Here is an 18,175-nt window from a genome sequence, read left to right on the forward strand (position 1 = left end):
ATGTCCTGTATATAATTGCAACACCTAAATGCAAGTTTGACACAAGCATCCTTTTTTTTATTTGGCCAACTGATTGAGAAACTCACCAAACTGATATTTGGCTATTATTGGACTGGCCTGAACTGGCTCACCCACACCATACATGTTTTCTGCAGCAACTCTGAAGATGTATTCTTTATTGGGTATTAATTTGGTTGCCTTGAAGTTTGTATCCTTGACCGTCGACGAGAGCTTGTGCCACACTTCACTGTCAGTTGCTCTTCTCTCCACAACATAGTTTGTGACCTTAGATCCACCATCATCTCGTGGTGGGTTCCATGTTAGAAGACATGACTCATTGGTTACATCCGTGATGTCAAAAGCGGCTGGTGGTCCGGGTTTATCTGTAGATGGCATGACACATGCAGAAAAACATTTTTTAAAACCACGGTTTATTCAAGAACATAGCTGAAATGAGTTTGTCCCTTTTTAAAACTGAAGCCTCCCTTACCTAAGACGTTCACTTCTGCCACAGCAGTAGCCCGGCCACAGACGTTCACAGCCTCAATAATGTATCTGCCAGTGTCACTTCTCTTACTCTCAATGATAGTCACTGTAGATTTTTTAGGAACATTTTCAATGGTGATTCTTTTGTCCTGCTTCAGAATCATATCAGCCTTTGTCCAAGTTATTTGCGGTTCAGGTTTTCCAGTTACAGTGGCAGGAAGTTCGATTTTAGTTCCGGCTTTTACAGTGAGACCAGCAAGGAGTTTCACATCCAGGAAAATTTCTGGGGCCTCTGAATTGGAAAAGATTATTTATGATGTTAGCAAGTTCAAGCAGAAAGTCAGAGGCCTGATGGATAATACAAAAATCAGAAATAAATACCCTGTGTGTCCACAGCCTGGATTTCATCTGTGGGTTTGCTTGGCTTGCTGGCACCTTGCCTGTTCAAGGCCTTCACGCGGTAGGAATACCATTTTCCTTCCTCAAGACCTGTCACTTCCATTCTGTCAGAAAACAAAATAGGATATTTTACTATCATGTAGATAATCTGTACCATTGTGTGGTATTTATAATCTTTCTAAAATTCATACCTCTGGTACAATACTAGCCTTTAAATTAAATCTGGATTGCTTTAATACTGTAATTAATAAAAACCTTGAGATGGGGGTACATTCAGCAGCACTTTTTAAAATCAGACAGGCACATCAGGAGAATTCTCAATGAAAAAATTAACATTTAAATTTTCTCAAAGAAAGCCCATTTTAGTAAGTAAGAGTAAACATCTACTCTCGTGCTGAATAATTTTAAAAACCTACTTTGTTTCTGCAACGGGTTCTCCACAGGCGACCCATTTATCAGAACCACGTGGACATTTTTCAACTATATATCCTTTGATGCGTGAACCACCGTCATATTTAGGTGGGTCCCATGTTAGGAAGATGCTCTTGGCTGTTCGATCTCTCCATTTAACATTTTCCGGTGGGTCAGGTACCGCTATAACATTTTAAAGAGAGACTCAGTCTTAGATAGGCCACCTGTGAAGTTATCTCCGTATCGCTAACCCCCACCTTTCCCTATAACTTCAACTCCAGGTCTAAAAGCAAAAACCAGTAACATAAATATAGCTAGGCGATTAATCATCAAGAATGTACTCACTTGCAGGAACTGACATATTTACAGGCTCATCAACATATGCAGGTTCTCCAGGGCCACACTTATTACGAGCACAGACTTTAAATAAATATTCTTTTCCTTGAACAAGATCAGGAACTGTGAATTCTAGGTCAGTCACAAAGTCCATAACCTGGGACAAAGAAATACAGTTAATTATAGTTATTTCCCAAAACTCTTTCCCCAAGTCAAAGTATTTTTACCATGAGCAAGGATACAAATGGAAGTTGTTTTGAATGCTAAGGATGATCTTATATTAATTTCACATCATTAGGGAAAAAGTGCAAAGTAGGAAGCATAATATTTCACCCTCAGTATAAGGAGACACTGTTTCATAGTTTGTACACAGTAAACTGATGGCAAATAAGGTGTTGATTCTTTCATCCAGCTTGGTTATAAGAAATATGACTTTAAGGGGCATAAAGAATAATTCCAGTTTGTAGTAATGAATATGCTAATAATATTGATTTGATCAACACATGTTGTGCACAGGTGATAATAGTCAATGCTGTACCCCCAAAATATAATCAATTATATATGATCAATTATGCTTCAATGAAAAAAAAATATATGACTTTAAATCAGGGTAAAGAATAGTATAAATGAAGGAGGAAAGAATGGCAGATTGGGCCAACTAAGGGAATCTAAGTGTGAACAGAAGTGTGACCACCAGGGAAATACTCATTTTCCTTAGAATGGCTTGTAGCTTAATGGGAGCATTTTGGGTACTTATCAGGTACCAAGTGAATAGGTAAGTTTTTGTTTTATTTTTTTTAACAAATTTAGCTGAAAATATGGTAAGGCTCAAAGAATGAGGCAATTATATCAAATCTTTGTTGAATTACCTTAGGAAGCATTAGCATCAATGCATTTTTAAAAAAGGTTTTGGTACTTTTTCAGTTAGGAAAAGGTAAAAGGATATGGCACATATAAATTCTGCATGGCCCTCCCAGCCTTCTGGGATTTCCCCCACTCTCTTTCTGAGTTGGTGAATTGATGCTCAAAACTCACTTTAGTCCATGTTTTCCGACTGACTTCTCGCTTTTCAATAACATATCCAGTTAATGGACTTCCGCCATCATCATCTGGTGGTTCCCAAGTCAGATGTACTGAGTCCTTGGTTATGTCACCAAATTTCAGTTCTTTAGGTGCACTTGGACGAGCTGAGAAAAATGAAGTCACAAGTCAATATCATTAATAGTTCGAACCAATATTTGTTAGTCATATCAAATCAACTTAGATAGCAAAAGTTTAGTTTCTTACCAATTACATTGACATCAATTTCCCCAGAAATTGCTTTCACACGATTTTCTAATTTCAGGGTATAAATGCCCTTGTCTGGACGTTCACTTGGAGAAATAACAAGTTCGGCATAGGCAGATAAGGTCTTCATTTTCACCCGGTCTCCTTCTTCTAGTACCTTATCTCCAAAAGACCAGGTTGCAGTTGGCCTTGGGTAGCCTGTACTTGGAACCAGGATCTTGATGGGATTTGGGACAATAACTTCCAGACCATCTTTAAATGCACTTAAATCCATTGTTGGTTCAACTACCAAGAAGAAAAATTAATGAGTTTCCAGGACCATGTTACAGTCCCTGGTACCCCAAAGTAGCTATGTGCTGTTCCCAAATCTAAAAATAAAATATCAATTTACCAAATGCATCATCAGCAGTTAGAGGACCAAGAATTTCAGATGGATCTGAAACACCAGCTTCATTTTCTGCAGATACTCTGTACAAATATTTATTTCCTTTTTGCAATCCAGTAACCTAAAATTATGAATTAATATTTGTAAAAAAACTTACATATTTAAGTCCATGATAATACACTGAATTTTTTTTTTTTTTAGGTGCAAATGTCCTACCTTGTAAGTCAGCTCAGGGACAAGTTTCACATTGCAACGAACCCAATTATCTTTTCCTTCTTCACATCGCTCAATTATATAGCCCAATATTGGGCTTCCTCCATCTTTCAGAGGAGGTTCCCATGTGAGCTGAACTGATGACTGAGTCTGATCTGAGGAATTTAGGTTCACAGGAGGACTTGGTCTCTCTGGAGTGGAAGAAAGAATTGGAGCATACCATTTAATTCAGTGACAGTTTATTAAGACAGTCTGTAATCAATTCTATTATCCTCATGAAATGAACAGGCTTTGAATTCATTGAATAAAAGTAGGAAAGGCTGGTTAAAATTTTTCTGATGTTCTACCTTTTTACTTACTTTTATTTAATTCGATTTATTTTAATTGTTAAGCCTAATTTCTGGATTTCATGCAGTAATTATTATTTTCTTTTGATAGGCTTACCAATTGGATCAGCAACTTTGATGAAAGGTGTGGCTGCACTTGGTTTTCCAACTCCAATTCGGTTTTGGGCTCTGACCCGGAAACTGTACTCCTGTCCTTCCACTACATCAGTGACAGTTGCAGACAGGTCTTCAGCCCTTACAGTCATGGCTGTGTCCCACCTGATAGAAGTCTTATCCCTTAATTCAATGATGTAGTTTGTGATCTCAGCACCTCCATCATACTCTGGTGGTTCCCATGTCAGTGAGACACCAAATCTATTCACATCAGTGATGGTTACATTCAAGGGAGGGCCTGGAACATCTGGATTTCACCACAGAAGAAAACATGGTCTTTGGGTTATGTTGGAGATAAAAACCAAGATAAGCTAGTTTGTAATTTACGTTAAAACTTCTTACCATATTTACTCCTTGCTTCTACAGGATTGGTAGTTTCTACTGGTTCACCAGTGCCAACTCTGTTTCTCGCACTTACACGGAATAGGTACTCAACTCCTCCTTTTTGTAGTCCAGTGACAGTAAACTCACAACTGTCTGCCCGGTCAGTGGCCAGAACCCATGTCTTTCTCTTGATATCACGTCTTTCAACAACGTAACCTATGATTTTGCTTCCACCATCAGTTAACGGTTCTTCCCAAGCGAGGCTCACTTCACCATCAAATGTTTCTGTCACTTCTAAGTTACGTACTGGCCCAGGAACATCTGAAAACCACATTTAAAGAATTTTTAGTATGTTACCATGCCTTTAAGTTGTGCTTTGCCAATTAAGTCTGAGTGACTCAAGGGCTTACCAATAACTTTTAAATTGATGAATGCTTCTGCTTTGCCGTGTTTGTTCTGCAGCACAATTTTATACCTTCCTTTGTCTCCTTTCTTGGCTTCTAAAATTCTGAAAGATGTTTGTTCAGCTGTAGTATCAACAGTTTTTGAAGATAAAGGTTCATTTTCTTTAAACCACTCAGCCTCTGCTTTGGGGTAGGCCTCATATGGCACCACCATTGTCAGAGGCTGGCCAACATCAACCACAAGGTCTTGATCAGCTGTCTTGATTTTAGGTGCAGCTAGAAGAAAGATAACTTGTGAGTTATTTACTGTAGTCAAATTATATCATAGCTTCTTTACTATACATTTGTTAGCAAATACTGGTTGTATAACCTTGGAAGTATATCACAGTAACGTTGTAGCAAAGACTGCTAACTAGCTTAGAGTTCTCATAGCTTGTTTTTCCCCTCTCAAATGATCAGACTCTGGAGAATCGAGGGTTGAGGAAGGTATAAAACTATAAAACACCCATTCTTTGCCAAAAATCATAACAGAGGACTCAGTAGAGTGTAAAACATGCTTTGATTTTATTAACTTTTGATAGAGTAGGCACTGCATATTTAATTTAAGATAAACCAGACAATTTTGTTTTATTTGTGAGAGGTACGCCAATGGCTTTTTCATAATGACAACATATGAGGATGTCTTGGGTGAGGATGAGAACAGATCTAAAAGGCCCAGAGGGTTCTGGAAAGGAGAAGAGCTTGGGGCAGTCCTTAGGTCTGGGAAGACTCTCAGGGTGACAGGTTGATTCTAGGAATTAATAAACAGCAACCAGGTGCCAGGAACTGTCCAAGGTGATGGCATGTTATATGAATTCTATCAATTTCCTCTCACTCAGGACACTTACTTTGTAGTAGGAGAAATCAAATAGTTAACATGTGGGTAGGGCGTACTAGAAATTAAAGACTCTCAAAAGGATTATCGCATTAAATAACTGAAATCTGAAATCCATATAGTATCTGTGATATTGTGAGGATATTTTAAAATAAAGGAAAGAGACTTACCTGCCAGTTCAAGCTTAGCTCTGGCTTCTTTGTCTTTGGCAATAAATCTGTATTCACCCTGGTCGCGGGGCTTAATATCACAAATCTGTAGCCTGTGTATCTTTCCTTCACTCATCATCTGGTGTTTGTCACCCTGGACAACAATCATGTTATTTCTTAGCCACTGGACTTCCACCTTATCTTTGTTGAGCTCAGCTAAAAAGACAACATCAGCACCAGGAGCTTCAAGAATATCTTGAGGAGGCCTGATGATCTCAACAGGGATTTCTGGAAAGAAAATGTGAAATAAATACAAATGTGTTTGTATTTTGATTAACAGTTTCAAAAAATTAGTAACTAATAGGAGAACTGTCCTTCCACGTAACATGTACCTTCCACAAAAAGTCTAGCTCGAGACTTCCTGTCTTCTACTCCACAAGCATATTCACACTCATCATCCAGCCTGCAGTCTTTTATGATGAGTCTGTGTGTACTGCCATCTTTTTCAAATTTGTATCTAAAGAAGAGATCGGATTATTGGTCAGCTAATAATGACCTCTAAATTGTCAAAAGTGTGCATGTATAGCTACAGAAAAGAGAAGCAGCAGCTTTTGCTTACTTTTTGCCTTCTTTGATTTCTCTCCCATTTCTGTACCATTTTACATTTGCTTTCTCTCTGGAGAGTTGGCAGGAGAAGACAGCATCATCGAACTCAGTGACTGTCTGGTCTTCCAAGTGTTCCACAAATTCTGTAGGGGCTTCTATGATAAGAAGCTCAGCAACAGATTTATCTTGTCCAGCAGTGACAGTGTATTCACCTTCATCTGGGAAGCCACAGTCTTTAATGATTAGAGAATGCTTGTACTTATCAACTCTGTATAATACACGGTTGTCAAAAGGCACTTCTTCTCCATTTTTGGTCCACTTTAGTGTTACATTGAGACGATTCACCTTGCACCAGAATGTGACAGATTTCTTCTCCATTGTTTCAATATCCTTAAGAGGTTCGACAATCCTAAGGTCTTCCTCTGTTGTAAAGAAGAAGGGTAATGTTGATTTTAATTGTTTTCATAATAGTAACTGATGAAACAGTTTTTAATGCCACATAAATTACTTACCTTCTACTATTAGATTGGCTGCACTTTTAACATTTTCACCTCTGTGATTGGTCAGAGACACATTATAGTTGGCTTGGTCATCTAACTGTGCATTTCTAATTCTAAGGGTGTAGACCAGGTCTTTTTGGAGAATAATGTATTTTGAACTATCAAATATGGCTTCTTCATTTCTGAACCATTTGGCCTTGGCACCCTCAGTGTTGACTTCACAGTTGAAGACAACTTCTTGTTGTTCCTTCACACGGGTGTCCTTAAGGGGAACTATGATCCTGAGTTTTTCTGAAAGCAACCAACAAGAGTGTATAGTATAGAGAAGGACCAAAGTGGTAGACACAAATACAAATAAATCCAAAAAGCAATAACAAACTTACCAATTACTGTCAAGTGAGCTGCTGCTCTGGCAGCCCCAACCATGACTACATAAGTGCCCATATCTTGTAATGTGGCATCTTTTACAACTAGAATCCTCTTTTTTCCATCAGCAATAATGTCATATTTATCTCCAGATTCAAGTGTCTTATCATCCCTCTTCCACTGGACTTCAAAGCTTTCCTTTGATATAGAGCAGATAAATTCAGCCTTTTCTCCTTCAAGTACTTCAAGGTTTTGAGGCTTTGAGATAAATTCAGCAGCAAGTTCTGGGGGAAAAAGACATTGCAAGATATTAAAAACTTATGTATTCACCTTAAATCTAACAAGCATGAGTTGTTCAAAATAAAAAAAAATTTATTCCTTGTAGTTTTCATACCATGAACTCTGACTTTGCCATCGGTTCGAGAACTGGGGAGTCGGCAGTTGTAGTTGCCGGCATCCTCAAGGTGAGCGTTCTGAATGGTCAGGATTCTCTTTCGTCCATCAGCAAGTATTTCAAATCTTCCTGTCTCAATGATCTCTTCATCCCCTTTGTACCAAGTCACTTCTGCTCCAGGCTTAGAGACTTCACAAACCAGCTTTATAGTGTCTGTTTCGTTAACATCAATGTTGGCAAGATTTTTTGTAAAGACAGCTTCTTCTTCTGCAAGAAGAATTGAAAAGCACCGAATTAAACTGAAAATTATTATTTCTTCCCAACACATACACTTCTTTCTGCAGACAAAGACTTCACTTACCCAGGACTGTAAGCATGCCAGAAGTTCTTGCTGTTTTTACTTCACAGGAATACTCTGCTTCATCATCCAGGAGACATTTGTTGATAACAAGAATGCGCACTGCTCCCTTGGATATGATGTCATATTTTTTGCCCTTTTTAATTTCAGCACCATCTTTAAACCATTGAACCTATATTTAGATAGACAGATTTATTTATCAGTTTTCTTGTTTTTTCACATGGGTGTCCCTAAGAGAAACTGTGATCCTGAGTTTTTCTGAAAGCATCCATCGAGACTTTATAGTAAGTAGACGGACCAAGGTGGTAGATGCCAATATAAGCAAATGCAAAAAGCAAGAACAAACTAACCAAGTACTGTTAAGTAAGCTGCTGTGATACTATTATCAATTATTAAAAATAATGGGATCATATAAGTTTAGAGCTATATAGAGCCTTAGACATCATGCAGACCAACTCCTTTAATGTGTAAACCAAGACTCAATTCTGAAGGAACTTACCAATGGCAGTTAAAGGAAACCAGAAGTACTTAGTTGAGACATACGAAATTACTGATATTTGACTGTTTTTGATCTAAGAAAACAGCAATTTCATATGGTTCAAACTAATAATATCTAAATCTGATTGTGAGTCCAGTGTTTTTCAAGTAATAGTAAATGAATAATACTAAAAAGAGAACAATTAAATCAAGTACATATTTCATACTAAAACAATCTTTAATCTAAAAGTAAAGTGATGAACAGAGAAAGGTTTGACTCATTTATTTTTCCACTTTTGCTAGGCCAAAAGTAAATATAAAGTTATCTGGCAATACAAGACAACAGGTATACAATCACAGACCTTAGCATTTTCCCGGGAAATTTCACATTCAAACCGAGCCATTTCTTTTTCTTTAACTTGAAGATCGGTGAGTGGTCTTAAGAATTCCACATGAGGTGCTGTAAGAGAATGTCATCAGAATTCAAAACGGGGTTACTGGAATTCGTTCTGCCATTAGTACGGTATACATTAAGAAAAGTGGCTCTTTTGCCTGGCCTTTATATCTTAATAGGTACAAACGACTTTGAAATCACTTGGAGCTGCCATTCAGGTTTGATGCATTACTTTTTTATATTTGTTGTTTACATAAAATTATGTGACATACTATATGTCCAACTAATGTGCATATATATACATATGTACACACACACTAGAGAGCCATCTCAGTTCTTTTGGATGATAGCTGGAAGAAAAATCTTCATTGGTAATGCGTCAGAGTTGAAAGATATTGTCAAAGGAAACACCAGTAGCAAAGAAACATTATCTTATTTAAGGCAGCCAGCATAGTCTTTGAGAAATTAGCAGAATTCACTGGTAATACAGCTGGAATCACTATGATCAGCCTTGTTTATGGCTAAGAGGCCAGAATCTGTAATTGAAATCATATACATTTGGCATTTTTTTTTTTTTAATCAGCTTCAAAGACATCACATAAAAGTCAGGCATAAAATCTATTAGTGCGACAAAGCAATGTGTTTTGCATGGGAGGGAGATTTGTTTTTTTATTTCTGTTGTTTTATCTCCAGAATTAATTTAGCCCATGTATAGGATCTGGGAGCTACCCTCTTGCCCTTCCTTCTTTCAGAGCTCCTTGGGAGTCCTTTCCAAGATGACCTTTCTTGATCAATGAGATTCTGGGACAAATGCTGGCTAATAGGCTGGAGGGTATGCTCACTGCAGCTGAGCCTTCTTGGAGTGGAGGTAGATGACAAGGGGAAGAAGAGTAGCTACTCTGACATAAGCTAAAGCAGAGCAGCCGCAGAGTGAAAAGAATAACACAGTACAAGATGCATGAAGTACAAAGCCACTAGGCTGTAGCTGTTGACAGATGGGAAGCAACTAAACCAAACAAACATATATTGCACAAAAATATGCACTGAAAGATGTCATCACTGGACAAATGGATGAATGAAACAAATGAGCTAGCATGAGGCATTTTGAAAAAAGATGTTATATTTTTCACCAGAAGAAGAAGTAATGCTAAGAACCATTAGAACTCTCTTCATTCAAAGAATCCAGGACTCAAAGAATCCAGGCCTCACTCCATCTTCTTGTCCATTCTTATTCTCAGAGATCGAATAATGTAAATGGGCTTTATGATATGATAGCAGACCTCTAGTATGCTCCTATTCAAGAGGAAATTTCATGCTCATTTCTAGTTGTTCCCCACGCTTGAAAATTCATTTTCTTTCCACATGGAAATTACTTTCACTTTCTTTTAAAAATCTGGATTCCTGCCATATCTGTTTTATTCAGTTTCTTCTCATCCATATCAGGATATTCATACAGTAGGCTTACCCCATGTAGACAAAGAGCACATCAGCTCACTACTCAGTGAGGGAAAAGAAGCCTAGCGAAAAGTGATCGATCTTTTTTTTTTTTTTAAATTTTATTTTGTCGATATACATTGTAGCTGATTATTGCTCCCCATCACCAAAACCTCCCTCCCTTCTCCCTCCCCCCCCCCAAAAAAAAGAAAAGTGATCGATCTGTCTTTTATCAGACCAGATATACGGCATAAGGACTTTTCTTTCTTTCATTCTTTTCTTTCTTTTCCTTTCTTTTTCTTTTCTTTCCTTTTTTTTTTTTTAATCACATAAGGGATCAGATTAGGTCGGTATTGATACTGTAAGTTGCCAAGAAATGCAGTTAGGCCGTGAAGGACATGCAAAAAGTGTTTTTTTGTTATCAAAGAGTTGCAAATGAAAAGTCCGGTGTAAGAATACTTACGCACGACATTCAGGTTACAGGAAGTCTTAAAATCCTTAGCATCACAAGTGTATGTTTTAATATCCTCTGGGGTACAGTTGTGTATAATAAGTTTTCTGACCCTGCCATCAGCAACAATTTCATATTTCTTGCTTTTGAGGATTTCTGTGCCATTTTTGAACCATTTCACCTTAGCATTTTCTCTGGATACTTCACACTCCAGGACTGCAGTGGCTTCCTCTTCAACTGTCTGGTCCTCAAGAGGCTTAGTGAATTCAACTGGGGGCTCTGAAAGAATCATACTCATTAGCCAAGGAATTTCTCCTTTCCTTCTCCAAGAGTTTCAGTACCTCCTCTACATTCCTCTGCTATTTCCAGGGCTTTTTCTGTTCTAAGTTTCGTTTGTAAGTTTTGATTCCACTCAGAGGTTTTCCTCTCATAATGATATTTTATCATTGTTTGTACATACAGAGGAAAATTGTTTTAAAAACTATGAAACATCAAGAAAAAAATAGCCAACTCTTGGTTAATAAAATGATGGATACCTGGTTTGACAATCCTTCCTCCAGCTGTTTTTTGAACTACTAGAGTGTGCAATAAAAACAATACAAACAAAAAGAGGAAGTAAACTCTTTGCTAGTCAATTTCAACTCTTAAAAAAAAAAAAATAGTCCATAAAGTATTTTGTTAGGCCAAAAAGTAAAATTAGGCTTTTGGATAGTTGGTTGACTTTAATGACCTATAGTACCCATCATGTAAAGATAATTAAGAGTTGGCATTATTTATGAGCTTCTGCATTATACATGTAGCCTTATAGTTACCTTTCACAAAGAGGTTGGCTTGAGTTTTGAAATCTTTTGCTGTTAGCTGTACTTCCCCAGCATCTTCTAACTTTACATCCCTCAGGGTAAGTGTATGAACTCTTCCTTCTGAACGTGGAACCACCTAGTTGTTTTTTTAAAAAAGTATAGTTTAAGAATATATGAAACAGCAATCCAGTATATAAGTGCATTTAATTCATTTAGTAAATGGTTTAAAGTAGTGCTTTTCAAGTGTTTTATGATAATATAAAGTTATTCATATAACTACCTTAAGAATTGAGAAAAGCCAAAAAACATAAGAAGAAAAAATGAACAGAAGAGAGTAATTAAGATATGCCCTGCCCTAGGAACACAGCTACTTACTCAAGGACTTGTGCTTGAATGGGAAAAGAGTTGTTTTTTAATGACATTTCAATATAAATTTTAAATATAAATTCTGGACTGTGATTTATGGCTGTCTTAATAAGTGTCACAGTTTCTAACCCACCCACCGATGTATGAGTATCTTATCTATTAACATGTTGTTTTATCATCTGAATTCCTCTGAGGCTGCTCTAGAATATTCTCTTTCACCAAGTCTATTCCTCAGACCACAGTGGTTCTCAATAAACAGCTTGTATACAATGTACATCGACTATGGTAAAAGAAAAAAAAAGGAACAACTAACAGGTACCTTATAAAAATAAACCAATAAAATGAATGCTGAAGATTTTGTGGTAGATTATGTAAGAATAATGTTAGAGAGATTATTCTTTTAAAAATATTAACTTATATTGGAAGCAATTGCTATAATACAATATGCATTGTGACTATGCTCAACTATAAAAGTTTAAATACAAAATTGGGCTGGTCTATCAGCTCAGTTGATTAGAGCACGACTCTGTAACACCAAGGCCAAGGGTTCAGATCTCCTTACTATCCAGCTGCCAGAAAACCCTACAAAATTATCAAAGGCCGTTTAGGATTTAGCAGTCCTTCCTTGGAGTGATGGCCAAAAAAAAAAAAAAAAAAAAAAAAAAAAAGCCAAACATAACTCTGATTTTTTTTCCCATTTTCTATTCCCGTAGCCTGTTTTTATTTGGTTCATGTTGTAGTTTTGAAGGCTACAGTTTTTAGAATGTTGAGACTAAAGTCCTGAATCGAATTGATAAGAGCAAGTTTCTTCAGATAGACTTCATTTAAACAAAACCTCTAAAATGTTATAAAATGACTTTTATTACTTCACAGTTTATATTTAATTTCTTTTTGAAAAGAGACAGTTAAGTATTTTAAGAGCAAGTTCATAAAAGGCAGAAGTATTTTGGATGACTGGAGTAAAGGTTTAAAATTCCTTTGCAAGGAAAGACACAAAGGGGCCCTGTAGAATTATAGTAAGATGATCACCCTCAAAATTTTAGTGATAATAAGATTTTTTTTTGAGAAAAAGAAATGTGAGTAAGATTTTTAGTAGTCTACTTTTAAATTAAAATAGCACAGTTTTTACATTAGAACTGAGACTGATCTTTTAATAAAAAGCTATTAATTTGAACAAAAGATATCTAGTAGCAAAAGAATAATATAATTTGTCTTTCAGCAGTGTTTCTGTATACAAATCATGGATTTACAGATGTAGAAAGGATCTTGAAAAATCAACCAATTCTCTGCCTTTAGACATGAAGTTAATTAAACCACACTTAACGGGGAAAATGTATATTTTTAAAAGAATAAGCTTGAGGGTAAAGATGCCCCTAACACCCAGTTCAGTATTTAGAAGACCTCACTGTAAGGAAGGTTTACTGATACGTAACTTCATTCTCATGCTGCAATTTGAACATACTGCTGCTTTGTCTAGTCAGTAAAAAAGGAGACCAACTGGTCATTACTGCTGTATAACAGGCAGACCTTATCTGTCAGATAACTGTTATCGAATTACGCTTTAATCACTTTGGTAGAATACTGGTTTTTTGTTTGTTTTAGAGCAGTTACTCAAAGGCATTTCCTTCTAATACTTCAATCAACTTTGTGGCTCTGTTGAACTGAATCTCTTTTTAATTATATTCCTTTAAGTCTTCAAAGTTTGATTTGTATTGAAGTCTTGACACCACACTCAAAGTTATTTCTGAAGTCCTGGGGAAAAAATGCCATAGAACAATGTACTTTCTGCACATTATTTCCAACCCATGCTGGACATTTTCTATATATTTTATTTCAAGAATTCAAACTTAACGGTGAAGTATCAAGGTAATTTAAACACATACATTGTTTATGGTAGGCAAAAGATATAGGTCGATCTAGGCAAATTGTGTTTTGGGCTTCTCCAAATAATCACCTCAGTTTTTACTTAATGGGTAAAATCTTGGGCATACACAATGTTAGTCAAAGCTAACACTGGGAGCTAGTTATTTACCAGAACTTCTTTAAGTATGTTGGTTCATACATATATGAATGTGGAAAACCACAGCACCCTTCTTGCTTGTCAGTACCACCAGTTGCACTTTAAATAGTCCGCTTGCATTCCAGAATTTACACAGCCCAAAGCACTTGAGGGCTAAAAATAGCTTTCGAGAAATGCTTGAAGAGTAAATCTGCCCAGAAGTTATCTCCACTGCTTGACCAACTGCCTGACCAACTGCCTGAAATGGAATTTCAATCTTCTCCTCTTAATCCCCTTATATGCAGAACACTAGATAGCACGGACAGAATTAGTCTTAAAACTCAGTGTGCACTGTTGTTGCAGAGCATCCAATCAGAAAGCCTTTTTGATACTATCTGTCTTCTGGTTAATCAAGCCATCATTGATAGCTAATGATCGTTTGCCATTTCTTCAAAAAACTAAAACTTGTTTGTACTTTAAATTTTTACTTCTATTTCCATAAGAATACTGTCTGGTTAAACCCAACAAAAATCTGAAAAATCCACTCTACCATTTCAGCAGTTACCAGGCTAGAGGAAGGAGGAGGAAGGGAAAGGCAGAGGAGGGGACACTAGAAAGAGCAAAGAACATGGAACATGTAAGTGAAGGTGGAGGAACCCAGGAGAGAAAGGAGGGGAAGCCAAGGCAACCATACGCCTTTTTACCTTATCGCTGGGCTCTAGTTTCTTCCCTTTGAGATACCATTCCACTGGGATATCCTCATAAGAGAGCTCGCAGTCAAAGGTTGCTGTTTCCCCTGCAGTCACGGTGACATCCTTTAGAGGCCTCAGAAGACCAATGACTCGTGCTTTGTGAGTGGAAAGAAACAGCTTTGTGTTACTCATTTTGTAATTCCAAAAGAATAAATGCAGACTTAGTTATTAATCTCCATAGTTGTTTTATTCAAGAAGGAAAGAGCCACAGGACTGGCCACTATTTTAACTCCCATGTGAACGTGGCCCCATGGTGCCGAGAAGAGGAGAGCTGGTAGCCTGAGAGTGGATATTTGGAGGGGCCCTTTCGTTTGGATGTACAAGGTCAGTGAGAAATCTGCGCTGCATCTGTCTCTCTTCCAGGCGTCAAGTTCCTCTTGCTGCATAAGTATGTGACTTCCAAAATAACTAAGACTCTGATTGGGAGAGGACAAGGGGCCCTCAGTCACAGAGCCTGTCCATATCCATCAAGCACTTTACACCTTCCAAAAATGTTAGCCCAGTGCTCCCCTCCTCTCTTCCTAAGTCTGAAATACCCACACAGCAAAGTTTTTCTTTATGGTGCTACAACAGTAGAGTCACTTCAGGGATGTGATCTTTAAGGGTTCTGAGTTAGGTTCTTATTGTATGTATATAGGAAAACATATACATACAAAGTAGGAAAATGTGACTTGCTAAATTTTCTTTGATTCAAATGGGAGGTCAATGAAATTTCCTAATCTTTAGAATTTGAATCACTTCTGTATTAGGATGTCAAAGAAGTAAATATAAGGAAGCTCATTTTTGTACTTTAATAACATTTTCTAATTAATGAAGTAATTCCAATTAATTTCACTCATATTCATTTTTGGCAAAAGTGTATGTTTAATTCTCAACAAAAAACACAGAATACTTACGCTTAACTCGAAGGTGGGCACTAGATTTAACATTGGCAGCTTGGAAGTCCACCCCGCCAGTCTGGTCCAGGCGGCAGTTGTGTAAAATAAGGGAGTGGATTTTGCCTTCTTCCTTAATCTCACAGTCCTGTACCAAAAAAGAGAAAAAGTTTCATAGGAAATAATTTTCTTTGAGATTTTTTCCTAAGGATAGAATATCTTAATTAAAGGAATGCTACAGATAAACAATGGCAAGACTTCAACTTTGAGCTTTTTTTTGCGAAGTAAAGTATACAGGTACTATCAAGGAAGCCACATTTATTTTAGCTGTATAATTCTGAACCTACTAGCAGCATCGCAGAATATCTACAACCTATACCCACTGTGCTAGATCAAAAATAATGCCACTGTGCCTGTCCGAATCCATTCGTAGACCCTAATATCTCTCTTTGGCTTAAGGTCTGATAGAGAACCTGATAGCATGTTTTAAATGTCCTGCATACACTCTGACTGTTCACCTGTCCTTTTCTATTTCACACAGCTCCTTTGGGTGTTGACAAGTTCAGAAATAGCCTTACAGGTGTTTGGAGTAGTGCCTCTCCCTTGAGTTTCCAGTTGGCATGGATATCATCTTCAGAGATTTCAGTTTCAAAGTGGGCCGTCTCAGTCTCCATCACCTCCACACTGTGCAGGGGTCGCACCAATTTAATTTCCCGATCTAGAAAAGTGAAGTAATCAGCAAGTGTTATTAGCCTCTGGCACAAATAACACCAATGGCTTAAAGAAAAAAACTCATGGAAATTTCCTTACCCTCAATGTCAAGCTTTCCGGAGGTCTTATCTGTCCCACAGTCACAGGTGTACTGTCCTATATCTGATTTCAGGGCTTTCTTTAGGATTAGCATACGCTTCTTGCCATCTGCCTTAATAGCAACATTTTTGGATGGCTTTATTTCCTCCCCATCCTTAAACCATTTCACTGGTGCATCAGCTTTGCTAATTTCACACTGTAGAACCACTTCATCTTTCTCTATGCCAGTGTAATCTTGAAGCTTTCCTGTAAAGTATGGATCTCCCTCTGCAAGTAAAGTGTAAGTGAAAAAATGTCGTTAACCATCTAGGGAAATGACAATCTCTTGGAAAGTTTAAGAGGCAGCTCACAGAGTTCCATGTACATTTAAAAATTTTATCAAGTATTCAATCATTTAAGATGTTTATGTTCAAAACTTCTCTAAATAGTTACAGTTGGTTGAAAGAGAATCAATGCATGAGATTTATTAGTACCTAATTCATCTATATTATATTTTGAAGTATTTTATTAACAGCAACTTAAAAGACGCTATAAAATTTATCTTCAAAAATATTTGTATGTTTCTCCTTTACTTGGCTAAATTGCTAATTTCTTAGCAACTCTATTATATCTAGTTTACCTTTAAGCTTTCAGATTTGCATTATTATTTTTTCTTAATCAATTAATAGTTGGCCTTCAATAGTGTCTATATATGCTAGACTTCATATTTAAGCTTCTTGATATTCAGGGGCTAAGAAAAACAATGAGGCTTATTCATGTAAACTCTGTGTTACCTTCTCTTACTACAAACTTGAACAACATTTCTCTGAAATAATTTTGATAAAGCGAAGAGATAGGAAGTATTTATATATTCCTATTTTAAACATGACAGGCCTAATAATTAATTAAGAGTTTTAATTTTGATTTTAACTGGCTATTTTGAGGGCCTAAGCTATAATCTTCATTACTTTAAAGTCCTCATATTTTTAGGTAAAAAGTTTTTAGAAATAAGCCTGATAACAAATGTGATAGCTTCTTAAGGATCGGGGCTGCTTTCAGGCAATATAACACTTAGAAGACTATTTCATATAATAGATACTGCACAAATTTCTGCTGGGTTTAATGCAATAAAATTAAATTTTAAAAAACACCTACCAAGCACAGTGAGTTTAGCTTCTGAACTTAACCCCATAGCTTCTACTTTAACTTGGGACGTATCATCAATCGACAGGTCTTTAAATGTGATTGAATGAGTTTTCCCTTCATCGTGCATTGAGACAAATCTGCTGGTGTGTAGGCGCTGGTCGTTCTTGAACCACTTAACTCGGATGTTATCATGGGACAGCTCCACAGTAAACACAGCACTTTCCCTCTCTTTGGCTGTTACATCCTTGAGAGGAGTGAGGAATTTGAGCCGGATTCCTATCAAGAAAAAATATCTCATTAATTCCAGCCCTTAAAGAGGATATATAAAAATACAAAAAGGAGGAAAAAAAATAGGGATGACCTATCTGCTAAAAATATTTACCTTCAATGATCAGTTTGCCACTTGTGTGCTTATCCTCAGCTTCAAACATGTATTTTGCTTCATCTTCAAAAGCAGCTGACTTGATCACCAGTGAATGCTTAGTGCCGTCCTTTATAAGCTCTAATTTGTCATCCCCTGTGATTTCTTGGGTTCCTTTGAGCCAACGGAATGTTTTGGGTTCCCTGGATACTTCACACTCAAACTTAGCCTGGTCCTTCTCAAAGACTTTAACGTCACTGAGAGGTGTGATGAAGATAAGTGGCAATTCTGAAAGAAGAGGACAGAGTGGGGTAAGTCAGAATATGCTTCCTTTCATGA

General features: G+C 37.0%; 1 protein-coding gene across 22 annotated transcripts in view; it reads right to left on the reverse strand.

Annotated features, from left to right (window-relative positions):
• TTN (titin) overlaps window positions 1–18,175 on the reverse strand; it is a 268,315-nt gene that overhangs the window by 86,679 nt on the left and 163,461 nt on the right. For all 22 annotated transcript variants that reach the window (XM_063115514.1, XM_063115619.1, XM_063115522.1 and 19 more), the window contains 28 exons: window positions 17,858–18,124; window positions 17,485–17,751; window positions 16,351–16,617; window positions 16,119–16,258; window positions 15,562–15,688; window positions 14,618–14,760; window positions 11,561–11,684; window positions 10,761–11,027; window positions 8,832–8,929; window positions 7,996–8,164; window positions 7,635–7,901; window positions 7,258–7,524; window positions 6,887–7,165; window positions 6,388–6,796; window positions 6,161–6,285; window positions 5,790–6,056; window positions 4,752–5,021; window positions 4,360–4,662; window positions 3,962–4,264; window positions 3,521–3,708; window positions 3,311–3,425; window positions 2,920–3,204; window positions 2,668–2,819; window positions 1,642–1,789; window positions 1,302–1,479; window positions 868–989; window positions 491–778; window positions 87–383 (listed from right to left, as the gene is read on the reverse strand). In XM_063115514.1, coding sequence (XP_062971584.1) covers window positions 87–383; window positions 491–778; window positions 868–989; window positions 1,302–1,479; window positions 1,642–1,789; window positions 2,668–2,819; window positions 2,920–3,204; window positions 3,311–3,425; window positions 3,521–3,708; window positions 3,962–4,264; window positions 4,360–4,662; window positions 4,752–5,021; window positions 5,790–6,056; window positions 6,161–6,285; window positions 6,388–6,796; window positions 6,887–7,165; window positions 7,258–7,524; window positions 7,635–7,901; window positions 7,996–8,164; window positions 8,832–8,929; window positions 10,761–11,027; window positions 11,561–11,684; window positions 14,618–14,760; window positions 15,562–15,688; window positions 16,119–16,258; window positions 16,351–16,617; window positions 17,485–17,751; window positions 17,858–18,124 — 6,132 coding nt within the window. The remainder of the gene's footprint in view (window positions 1–86; window positions 384–490; window positions 779–867; window positions 990–1,301; window positions 1,480–1,641; window positions 1,790–2,667; window positions 2,820–2,919; window positions 3,205–3,310; window positions 3,426–3,520; window positions 3,709–3,961; window positions 4,265–4,359; window positions 4,663–4,751; window positions 5,022–5,789; window positions 6,057–6,160; window positions 6,286–6,387; window positions 6,797–6,886; window positions 7,166–7,257; window positions 7,525–7,634; window positions 7,902–7,995; window positions 8,165–8,831; window positions 8,930–10,760; window positions 11,028–11,560; window positions 11,685–14,617; window positions 14,761–15,561; window positions 15,689–16,118; window positions 16,259–16,350; window positions 16,618–17,484; window positions 17,752–17,857; window positions 18,125–18,175) is intronic.

This window comes from Cynocephalus volans, chromosome 1 (assembly GCF_027409185.1).
Source record: "Cynocephalus volans isolate mCynVol1 chromosome 1, mCynVol1.pri, whole genome shotgun sequence".
Taxonomy (NCBI): Eukaryota; Metazoa; Chordata; class Mammalia; order Dermoptera; family Cynocephalidae; genus Cynocephalus; species Cynocephalus volans.